Raw genomic sequence first — 10,980 nt, forward strand, 5'->3', positions numbered from 1 at the left:
GGGCCCAGCATAAATCAATAGCTGATTTTATACAATTAGTTCAGAGTTGGGGCTCAAGCCCCTTAGATCTGTGACAGCAGAGCACAGCAGGGAAGAGCCCAGCTCTCCCTCAGGGGAGAACAGCCCCAAGAAAATGGGTGAAAACCACCCCATGAGCTGAGAATTTCATTAAAATCAATATGGAATCTCAAAAAGTGTTCTTTTCTGTCCAGGGAAAGGAAAGCAAAGCTATTTGGAGCAGGTGGTACTGTTCTGAAAGACAACAGGTACACCCTTACCCTGGATACCTACCACTAGGCATAACACAGTGATACAAAAACCAGACACATTTGGCAGTCTTCATTTATTCAGCTTAAAGATTTTTTTTTAAAAAAATAATCAATAAATAAAACAGACATCACCAAGGGAACACTATATTGAGTGGAGTACCATCAGGACTATTAAATATAACCCCCCCCACAGCTTAAAGTAGCTCTCCACACCACAAGGAAAGAACATTTTGTGAGGCTGAACTGTTCACAAACGAGACTGGCTGTTCTGTACGAACCTTCACGTATTTATAATGCCCTATTCATAGACATAGGATTTGTCACTCTCCCCGCACAAAACGCTACTGTTGAAACCAGGGCTTTGTACGTTATTTGCTTGCCATCACTGGCAAAAGTGCTAAAATCATTTATCCAATCTTATAGCAAGAGGGATGCTCCAGAGCAGCAACAATCCCTTGGGATTTCCCTGTCACCAGCAGAGCCCCCCTGGCCCTCAGGAGTTTGAGTACAGCTGGGGGAAGCTGAATCCCAAATCACATTCCCACTGAGCACTAGGCAGAGCCCTGCTCAGGACAGGGACATTCTGGTTGCCCTGTCGCAAACCATTGGGCTAGTCAGAAAACATGTAATTATCCTGAAAACAAAGTTATCAGCTAAAGTGCAGGACCACTGCAGTGAGAAGTACACGTCCATTTTTACACTCGGAACATCAGCTTTAGCATAGCCCATAAGGATTCTCCCCTACCCGCACAAGTAGTAACAAATTCAGATTAAAATAGTGCCTATAAAAGTTTAGGTACGCAAACATCAACAGCATTTCAGGGAGCTTCCGCAGAAAGGACGAAACAACCGCCCATTCCGTGTCACTAATCCTGTGCGAGAAGCATCATCCCTACCCAAGCCACATCCTCCTTCTGCAAAGTACAGCCAGAGCCACCCCGTGAGCTGCACTTCAACTACCCAGAAAAGAAGCGCAAACCTTTAGAAAAATACAATGCAAGAAAAAATTTGAGATAAAAATATAGACCTTTGGTTAAAAACCATCCCTTTAACAAGAGTCCTTTGTAACTCAGCTAGAACAAAAAAGCTTCACTTAGACTGAACAGTAGTAAAAATTAGTTCTAAGCACTTATTTCCTAACCCAAAGGACCCTTCCAAAACGTCAGTAATTTTTTTTCTGTAGGATTTACACATTTGATGTTCATTATTTATAGGGATTGTTATATTTGCAGCAATAAACTATAAATTTTCCACGAAGAGAATGTTTGTAGCACAAGCTCCTCCACCAACAGTCTTTACCAAAAAAAAAAAAAAAAAGACTGGAAGTTCTTAATTAAAGAACCGTTGAAACATGTAGTTTTCTTCAGATACCAAATAGCCAAACTTCTTATAGAAATCCACATTTTTTGGCAGACACTCAAGTGTAATTTTGTAACAGTTCAGTCTCTTACTTAGCAGTGTCAGGGTGGATGTTAATCTGAAAGAGACAGAAAACCCACAGTTAAATGAAACTGTCCCTGAACTGCTCAATTAATATTTAATTAGCTAAAGCTATCAGACCTACAATACTGAAGTTTTACAGCCCTCTGCGTTTTCCTTCGCTACACGGGATAGAAAAAAAGAACAAAGCACCAGTGTTTTGCAGACATTTTTACGTTACTGCTACAAGCACCTCAGCCAGCGGGTGATACCCTCTGGCCAAACCCTCTCTGCTGGGCTGGTGGGGGGGACCTACCCCCCAGTGCCAAAATCCCCCTCTCCAAGGGCTGCTCATACCCAGCAGCATGGGGAGCTGGGGGACAGAAACCAACCGGGCAAGCACTTGCTGTTGAATGGCAACGGTGGTGAAATACTTACAGTTTACCCAGCTGCTTTCCTCTGCACTCCCCGCTTACTACTACATCTTCTATCCTTCCTCTCTGTGAAAATAGAGGCAGCTGTCAGTTGAAGAGAACGCTGCTGTGTTCGTTTCCTCACCGCGCTACATCTCCTGCTTGGATTTTCCCGCTGTCTAGTTCAGTACAACCGCCCCAGTGGTTGACATGCTGGTAATGCCCCTTCCAGCACCCATCAGGAGTCGCATTCCCACCATGGCCTTTCCCCACCAAGGGATCTGGATCTCTCCAGCTCCCTGTTTTCATGCATCCTGCTGGGACTCCGCAGTAGTGAGATCCTCAGCCACCTGCTCCATCAGAACCAAGTCTGACTAGATCAGAAGCTCACTGGGAGGCAGAACGGGACAGACATCATTGCTCTTTTTCCTAAAGAAAAGCCAAAGCTTCTTTGTACTGTTTAGCTGAGCACCTAAAGATGGGGGATATTTTTAAAATGCCTTCGCCACTGACTCAGCAGGAAGTACTTCATCACACAGTAACACCATAAAAATAACATGCACAGAGTCTGGGGACAGGATCTTTTCCCTCACAGCTGCAGTGAGAGAATATACCTTTGCACAGGAGTGAGTGAATTTATGTTCTATCACCAGCGTTGCCGTAGCAACAATCTGTCCAAGATTTGTGTCTTCTACTACAGTAACGTAGTAATCTCCAGACCTCTTCATGTGCTCAAAGGTTTCTGTGGGAGCAGATAGACAGCGGAACAGTCACCGTTAATCTCAGATGAAATGGCTGCAGGGTCTAACACTTGCAGCAGATTCTGAACGCGGATCACTGCAGGGTTCAGAATCACATGGAAGAAGCACCCAAGACCCCAGAACCTGAAAGCCCTGGAGTCAGACTAACCCAGAGAGAGAACCAGGAAAAAGCAGAAATTAAACAAATGCCTTTTCCTCACTGCCCTCCTGCCACAGCACCTCTGCAGGTGGGCACTACGACGAAGGTGGCAGCCTGTAAGTTTTCTTACATCTCAGTCCAGCCAGTAAAGCTCAAGATGCTGTTGAGCCTCTGCCCTGCCATCGGTGCTGCAATAATTCAGCCAAAACAAGCCTTCACCCACAGTCCCTCCTGCCAGGTACCTAAAGCTCAGTCTCAGAAGCAGGTAACATAGTTTAGGCCTGTCCCAGCCAAGAAGCCCTTGGGGATAGCTGCGACTGGATCCAACACCGAGTGCCAAAGGCTGCCTTGGGGCAGCTGAGCTAATGAATCCCTCTGGCATTGGGCAGTTGGGAGCCTCATACCCAAGTAGCTTTGTTGTCGGCATCACTGTCCTCTGGTTCCTCTGTGGAAGTGCTAAGAAATAATGATATACTCACTGATAAACTGCTCCGGGCTTGCAACTCCAGTTTCGGTCAGCTGACCCAGAACCTTAAAAAAGCCTGTTGTAAAAGAAAGAAAAAAACCCTCAGCGAGGGACAGCAACACACAATTAGCTCCAAATAGTGCATAACAACCAGACACGACTGGAGAGTGAACATCCCCACAGCGCCATCCAATTCAGTCGTACGTAAAGGTCTGTGCTCTGCATATTATAGAAGTAGACAGTAATCTTAAAATCAAACTCCTCCCTTGAGCAATGCTGAAGGATCAGCTAATGCACCAGCAGCAAACTCAAGTGCAGAAGATGCATTTGTTCAAGAAAGAAAAGTATAAGCCCAAAATTATGTGATATTAACCTTTTTTGTCCAAGTTACAGAACTGAGGAAGTCTCCAGGCACTAAGAAGAATATGCTGGTTCACATTACTTTAATATCAGAGGAAACAGCATGAACAACTGTACTCCCTCTCTAAAGCTGTGGTAAGTAGGAAGCTGTGAATTGTTCAGAAGATTTGACTTGAATTTTAAGATGTTTTTTGAGGTTATTAAAATAGTAAAACCAATTTTGAGGGTCACCCAACACAGCACCAATCCATGGTGCCAAGTGCTCAAATTCCTTACTAATGAAAATAACCTAAATACAGCTAAAACAAGCAATCCTAATCTATCGAGAGATAATGCAGAAATACATACTATCTAATTCAGCACCCAGCTTTTGTTTGCTATGATCATTAAACAGGATTCTACCTCGATTTAAATCAGCCGTGCAAAGCGGTCTCAAAACTAGACCATCTCCTGGATCTAAAGGAGAAATAGCGGGAGAAAACGTCGTCGTGTTCTCGCTCCAGTCAAGTTCGTGCAGAATATTTGGGTCAAACATCGGTGTGTCATCAGGCATCACGGTGGCAACAGGCATCATGGCTGCAACAGGTGTTCTGGAACAGAACGCACATGAGTAAGGAACATTTTGGTTTGCTCTTGTTTTAATCTCTAAATACGCCATTTCCCATGGTTCTATCATGCCACGTGATGTTCCTCAGGGACACAAAGAAAGGTGAATGAAACTGAAACTGCTGTTTGCTTTATCTGCGATTGAAGCTCCTCAACCTTCACTGGACCAAGCCGCTACACACTGACACTGCTCACATTACCGAAAGTAAACACATATGGCACTTCAAAGTTCATCTGGGAAGTTTTTTCTCTTGGAAAAAAATATAAAACAGATAAGACATTGACTAGGAAATTTAACCTCCATAGCCCTTGGAAAAGGAAAGCATCTTGCACCGTTAATAGTGTTTACCGAGTATAGAGATCATTTTCATTCGCATTCCATTTAAAACTGGTGGTAGGAAAGTGCACTTTTTTCAACCAGTCCCATCACATAAATATTTAGTATCTCAGCCAAGAGGCACTGCACCACACATATGAAAACACAGATGATACAACAGCCTGCACACACGCTTACAGCCCGTACCACGTTTCTCAGGCGGTCATGTTTGCTCGGTGTATTTACAAAAGCTAATGCCATCGCAGCTGCAAAGCGCAGCGCCTCATTGTCCATTAACAGGTAAAACGCGGAACTGCCAAGATGATGGTGAGACACCTGTTAATGATTAAAGAGACATTTGGGAATTGTGTATTATTCAGAATTAGAGATAAGAGGAAGCAAAGTGATATATTTTCCTAATTGCTAGGTATAGGAAAATAATTCTTACTTTGTCATCTGTAGAATACCTGGTCAGGTTTCTGGTATGAACAGAGCATATCATGGGAACTTGTCCTGAGACTAAGTTCTTTATACATCTTCAAATTAACTTAGCTGCACCATAAAAGATAGGGTAGTTGCACGCTGTTGGGCAGGCCAAATAAACATATTTTGAAAAATATTCATCCTAAATACATTTTTCTTTAGGACATCTTACAGCCCTGTAAGCTGCCCAGAGAAAGTACAGAGGATGTCAGCTATGGAACATCTCGGCTTAACGGCAGCATACGAACCTCAAAACTGAAGGTGGCTCTGGAAACCCAACTGAAATAGCTTCTTAAAAGAAATACCTAATCAAAAAAACACCTAAAACAACCACGAAATCTTTTTCTATGCCACCTGCTGGTATACACTGGTCTTTAAATCCCCATTCTCATCTCAATCTTGCATATAAAAGTAAAAAAATTGCTGTTAGAGAAATTAAACAGCAATAAAAATTCTCATCCCACATGAATTTTCAAAATGAAACAGCGGGAAAAATGAAGTGCAAAGAAAAACATTTCTGTGGAAGGCAGAGTCAGAAGCGAGAATCCAGGTCTTCCCAGTCCTGAGCTTTATCGATCAGATCACATCGATGCGCGCAGAGGACTGCAAGCCCATCACCAGTGTATTAATTATGTCACTGCTAAGCAAAACCAAAGTCCCCCCGGTTCCAGCAATACATTTGACATCTCTGTTCCTAGATCCTGATCACTCTAATGTTGCTGTTACCCTGTTCCATTACAAACTCTTCCTAGAATTCACGAATTCATTCACAACACTCAGATAGTGTCCTGTACAGAATAAAATAAATCTAATTAATTTCAGCTCCAGGTTATAGTACACCAAGCACACACAGCAGTAGAAAAGCACACGAAGGAAAGAAAATTTTTGATGCTTTTCAAGCAGTTAGTATTTTTTTTTTAATAAAGTTATTTTTCAAACTACATCCAGCACTGGTGGAGCAGGAAGAAGTTTGAAGCTTCACGCATTTTCTGGAGTCAGGGATATGCCTTACTCACTACAAATGCATTGGCCAATTAAAAAAAAGGATCAATGTCTGGCAAGGAAGAGCTCGGGCCTGTTTCGATGGGTGGCTGGGCTCCCCTCCAGGCCTGCTCCGAGCCCGTGTGCTGGTCCCGGTGCACACCTGAGGCCTCCACTGGAGCATCCCGGGCTCCCCATTTGGGCCCTCTCGCCTATCCCTCCGTTCCGGGAAGCTGGCAGGGAGCACGGTATGCTGAGGGTCCCCCGAGCTCACCCCCAGCCCCTCGGGGGTTGTCCCCTCATCCCCTCACCTCACCCCCAGCCCCTCAGGGGGGATCCCCTCACACTCTCACCCTGCCTCTCAAGGGCGGGTCCCCTAACCCTGCCCCTCAAGGAGGGGGAACCCCTCCCCTCACAGCCAACCCCTCGGGGGGGTCCCCTCACTTTATAGCCAGCCCCTCGGAGGAGTCCCCTCATCTCACCCCCTGTCCCTCGGGGGGGGTCCCCTCACTTTATAGCCAGCCCCTCGGAGGAGTCCCCTCATCTCACCCCCTCTCCCTCGGGGGGGGTCCCCTCACAACAGCCCCAGCCCCTCGGGCGGAGAGGGATCCCCTCACCTCCCCCTCAGCCCTCGGGGGGGTGGGGAAGTCCCCTCACCGCCTCATCTCACCCCCAGCCCTCAGGGGGGTCCCCTCACCTCCCCCTCAGCGGGGAGACCCCTCACCTCCCCCTCAGCGGGGAGACCCCTCACCGGCTCATCTTCTCACCCCCAGCCCTCGGGGGGGAGGTGGGTGGGGGGTGCCCTCAATTCAACCCCAGCCCTCAGAGAGGGAATCCCCCCACCTCACCCCCGGCCCCTCAGGAGGGGGCCGAACCCCCCTCAGGCGACGCGCGCCCCTCCCGCACTCACCCGCGCACGAGGCCGCGGCGCCAACTGCCGCCCGCACCGGTTCCGCCGCAGGCGCCGCACGGACGTGGCACTGGGGGCGGGGCCCCGCGCGCACGCACGCCCGCGCGCAGCCAATCGGCGCCCGCCGGCCCCGCCCCGGCTCCGAGCGCCCGGAACGCCGAGCCGCCCCCGCGCCGGCCTCGCGACCTTCGGGGTTAGCCTCGCCCCCGCGCGCGGATTGGGCGGTGCGTTGCGTGGCCACGTCCCCTCCCCAGGGAGGCCCCGCCCCTCTTGTCACGTGGCGCTCCGGCCCTGAGAGCCGGCGCAAGATGGCGGACGCGGCTGCGGAATGCTGCTCCGGTCCGGTCCGGTCCGGTCCGGCCGCCCCTGCCCGGCATCGGCTCTCCCCGCCGCTCCTCCCGCCGCTCCCCCGCCAGAAGGGCCGTTTCACCCTGGTGGCGGCCCCGGTGGGCTCGGCGGGAGAGAGGCTGAGAGCAGTGAGGCTGCCCAGGCCTTAGGCCTCGCCGGGGCATGAAGGCGTTTGCGGTTCCCTGACAGGGTTTTGACGCCTGAAAGAAAATCCCTCGGTCTCCCAGAACTAACATCCCCCCATTAGCGAGGCGGGTGGCAGGGGAGCGGGCAGTGTCCTTCAGCACAGGGAGTGATTTCTCCTTCAGTGGGGTGGGGGGGTCCTGCCCCTCTCAGCGCGGTGTTGGGGGGTCTTTGCTGGAATCGCACCTTCCTCTCATCCATGATGCCTTCCTCTCATCCATGCCAGCTTTCCCTTTACAGCTTGGCGGGGTTTTTTTCGTTCAGCCAGGATTTTCTACTGGGGGAAGGTAAAAGTGAGGCCCAGACCATGTGGAGGTCAGTGGAGACCCATCTGACGCTTTTCAGGAGCAGCAGGTCTCTAGGCAGTTCGTGGGGTATTACTGTCAGCTGTTTTACATACATTTCCCCGTGTTTTCACTGGGGTTTGGCCTCAGAAGTTCTTCTGGGGAGCTGCTTGGTGGCTTTGAAAGGGCTGTCCTCTTTAATCCAGAGCTGGCCACAGCTCAGGAGGGGCTCGTGGGTGCCTGTGGAGGGATGGCTCAGATGAAAGGACTGTACAAAGGTTCTTCTTTCTCCTGAGGAATTGCAGGCAGCAGCAGCGTTCGTCATGAAAGCATCGCTGGCTTTGATAATTTTCGTCTTTGGGGGATTGTTTTTGGAGGCTGCATCACTTCCTTCGGGGAAGACCTGCTGTCCTGTGCTGGGATGGGCCTTCTTCAGCCTCCAAGTCTGGCAGGGGACACGAGTGAGGGATTTTCTTCCTTTTCAATAAAAAAAACCAAACAAAAAGCAGCTTAAAGATCATCTTAAGAGACTTTTTTTATAAATAGCTGAGGCCAAGGCACACGTGGAGCAGCAGTCCTGCTCAATGAGATAATTATACAACGTGCTTTTGAGATGTGATTTTCATTTTCCACCGTTTCTTCCCCCTGCCCTGTTACGTTACCCTCAGAATGAATCACTCCCCGTTACCATGGAAACAATCAACATTACTTAGTTTTGACTTCTTCGGGCCCGGAGTGACCGATGACACACGCTGACCTCCCTGGGCTCAGGCACACCCAAAATCTGGGGGCAATGCTTGCCCCGAGCTTGTCCAGGGCTGGGCGCTGCGTGGGTGAATCGCTGCAAATATTAACCTTTTGTTGCAGGGAAAGGCACAAACTGGGTGTGAGATTTCCCTTCCTGTCCTTTCCCTATTTCCTTTGTTTTGAGGCATTAAGAGGGCTGGGAAGGTCCCATCCGTGCTAAAAAATGAACACTTTTATTTTGCTTCTGTGCACGAAAAGAAACGAAGCGCTGGTTTGGCTGGTTAAATGAGGAAACCGGGAGCACGGACACATTTCCACTGCGTGAAAAATGACGGATGGGGGGTTTATCTGAACTCCCTCCGCGGTGTCTTTTCCTTGATGGAAAGATTTTGGGGCTGGGAGGCAGATTTTGCATTTTACCTCAGTAACGGTGAAAAGTTGTGACTTTTTTAAAAACCGAATCGTGCCATAACAAGGCCGTGACCACATGGGGTCAGCCCAGCTCTCCCCAGCGGGGCTGGGAGCAGAGGTCCTGGACCTGCTCGGGGAATACGGCGGGTTTTGGACAAGCCTTATCCAGATACATCCTCCCAGTTTCCGGCAACCGGCCGTGTGGGAACACCCTGACCCAGGAGGTACATCCGTCCCGTGGTATTTAATAGCTGAACAGAGCTACCCGCTGTGCCTGTCTCTCAGCTTCTGACCTCCAGCGTTCCCACTGTAACGCAATGTAACGTTGCAGAATGAGGGAAAAAAAATGGTTAAACCTCCTGGCCTGCCCCAGCAGGGCCGTTTTGTTAGTCCTGGAGACCAGTCCTGTCCTATTTACCACCGCAGATGATGCTGGCTTCAGCTTGGCTTGAGGACAAAAACCTTTCTGCACTAGATTTCGCAGCGGCGTGAGTCTAAAACTAGAGCAGGGAAATGATCGGGATGGAAAAACCTTCCCAAGGGAAGGTGAATTTGCCAGGAGGTGGGAACAGACCCTCTTCGACTGGGTTTGTGAGCTGAGAGTGAAAAAACCTGCCCCAATGGAGGGGCTGAAACTGTCAGCGCCTCCGAAACCCTCTTCCGTTGCAGGAACCCAGAGACATTTTGGAGAAGGGCCGTTGCTGTGAGAGGATTAAACTCTCGCAAAGATTTGCTCTTTACACCCTCCCGGGGCCCATCCAAAACCCTTCGGCAAAACCAGAGCCCACCACACAAGCAGGGCAGAACGGGGCCAGCTGGTTTTCAGCCACCCCCCTCCCCATGTGGTACATTCTAAGCTTTTTCTCTGATTTTAACCATATTGGAAGGAGATGGTGGTGCCACAAAGATGCTGGGAGGGCTGGAGCCCCTCTGCTGTGAGGACAGGCTGAGAGAGCTGGGGGGGTTCAGCCTGGAGAAGAGAAGGCTCCGCGGAGACCTTTCAGCCCCTTCCAGTCCCTAAAGGGGCTCCAGGAAAGCTGGGGAGGGACTCTGGATCAGGGAGGGGAGCCATGGGATGAGGGGGAACGGTTTTAAGCTGAAAGAGGGGAGATTTAGATGAGATCCAAGGAAGAAATTCTTGGCTGTGAGGGTGGTGAGCCCCTGGCCCAGGTTGCCCAGAGGAGCTGTGGCTGCCCCATCCCTGGAGGTGTTCAAGGCCAGGCTGGACGGGGCTTGGAGCAACCTGGTCTGGTGGGAGGTGTCCCTGCCCAGGGCAGGGGGTGGCACTGGGTGGTCTTTAAGGTCCCTTCCCACCCAAACCATTCTACGAGTCTTACGAGCTTTTAAAGAAGAGTTGCCCCTTGGGGAAGGACCGGATTAATGGACTCGGCAAGGGGAAACCTGAATCAGGGCTCATCCACTTTGCGAAGGCTCCTGAGAGCGCACACGTGAAACAGGCTTTGGTTCGTAACAAAAGCTTGGCGAAAGGCACGTGGCCGCCCATGAGCTCCCACATCTCCTTGGGACACCCCCGGTTCCCCACCCGGTGGCTTTTTAAAGGCCAAGCGATTAGAGCCAGCGAGGATTTACAGCCGTCAACAGATAAATCTCCCTGGTACCTCCGAGGGCCAGGATTTGGTTGCTGGAGAGCGAGGGGAAAGTTGAAATAACACATTTCCACTTGTGGCAGGGATGTGTTCGTCTCCTCTCCGGACAGTTCCACTGCGACGTACATTCTTGCAGAGGGGAAAAAAAAAAAAAAAGCCAAAACTCAAAAGAACCCACCAAAGCGATATCCTGTGGCTGCTCCGTATTTGCCAGCGCTGGAACAAGGCAGGGAAATTGCAAATTCGTGACCGCGGGACAGTCGGAAAGATGGGAAGG

The 10,980-nt window shown here is 49.9% G+C and overlaps 1 protein-coding gene across 3 annotated transcripts; it reads right to left on the reverse strand.

Moving 5' to 3' along the window:
* Positions 1 to 334: 334 nt before the first annotated feature.
* On the reverse strand, positions 335 to 7,237 carry GNPNAT1 (glucosamine-phosphate N-acetyltransferase 1). Of its 3 annotated transcripts, none has more exons than XM_063333870.1 (6): positions 7,124 to 7,237; positions 4,230 to 4,417; positions 3,481 to 3,543; positions 2,716 to 2,843; positions 2,127 to 2,188; positions 335 to 1,746 (listed from the first exon to the last, which is right to left on the reverse strand). In XM_063333870.1, the coding sequence occupies exons 2-6, from the start codon at positions 4,399 to 4,401 to the stop codon at positions 1,599 to 1,601; spliced, it is 573 nt and encodes a 190-aa protein (XP_063189940.1). In that variant the 5' UTR covers positions 4,402 to 4,417; positions 7,124 to 7,237; the 3' UTR covers positions 335 to 1,598. The 3 variants fall into 3 exon arrangements, with proteins under 3 accessions (XP_063189940.1, XP_063189941.1, XP_063189939.1); XM_063333871.1 differs by lacking the exon at positions 7,124 to 7,237 and adding an exon at positions 4,957 to 6,059; XM_063333869.1 differs by lacking the exon at positions 7,124 to 7,237 and having other exon boundaries at positions 4,230 to 4,920.
* Positions 7,238 to 10,980: the final 3,743 nt, after the last annotated feature.

This window comes from Chroicocephalus ridibundus, chromosome 4 (genome assembly GCF_963924245.1).
Source record: "Chroicocephalus ridibundus chromosome 4, bChrRid1.1, whole genome shotgun sequence".
NCBI lineage: Eukaryota > Metazoa > Chordata > Aves > Charadriiformes > Laridae > Chroicocephalus > Chroicocephalus ridibundus.

Coding starts and splice junctions, on each gene's coding strand:
- GNPNAT1 (XM_063333869.1), bottom strand. CDS start 4,503: ATGATAGAACCATGGGAAATGGCGTATTTAGAGATTAAAACAAGAGCA. Junction 3,544..4,229: donor CACGGCTGATTTAAATCGAG/GTAGAATCCTGT, acceptor CTTTTACAACAG/GCTTTTTTAAGGTTCTGGGT. Junction 2,189..2,715: donor TCACTCACTCCTGTGCAAAG/GTATATTCTCTC, acceptor CTATTTTCACAG/AGAGGAAGGATAGAAGATGT.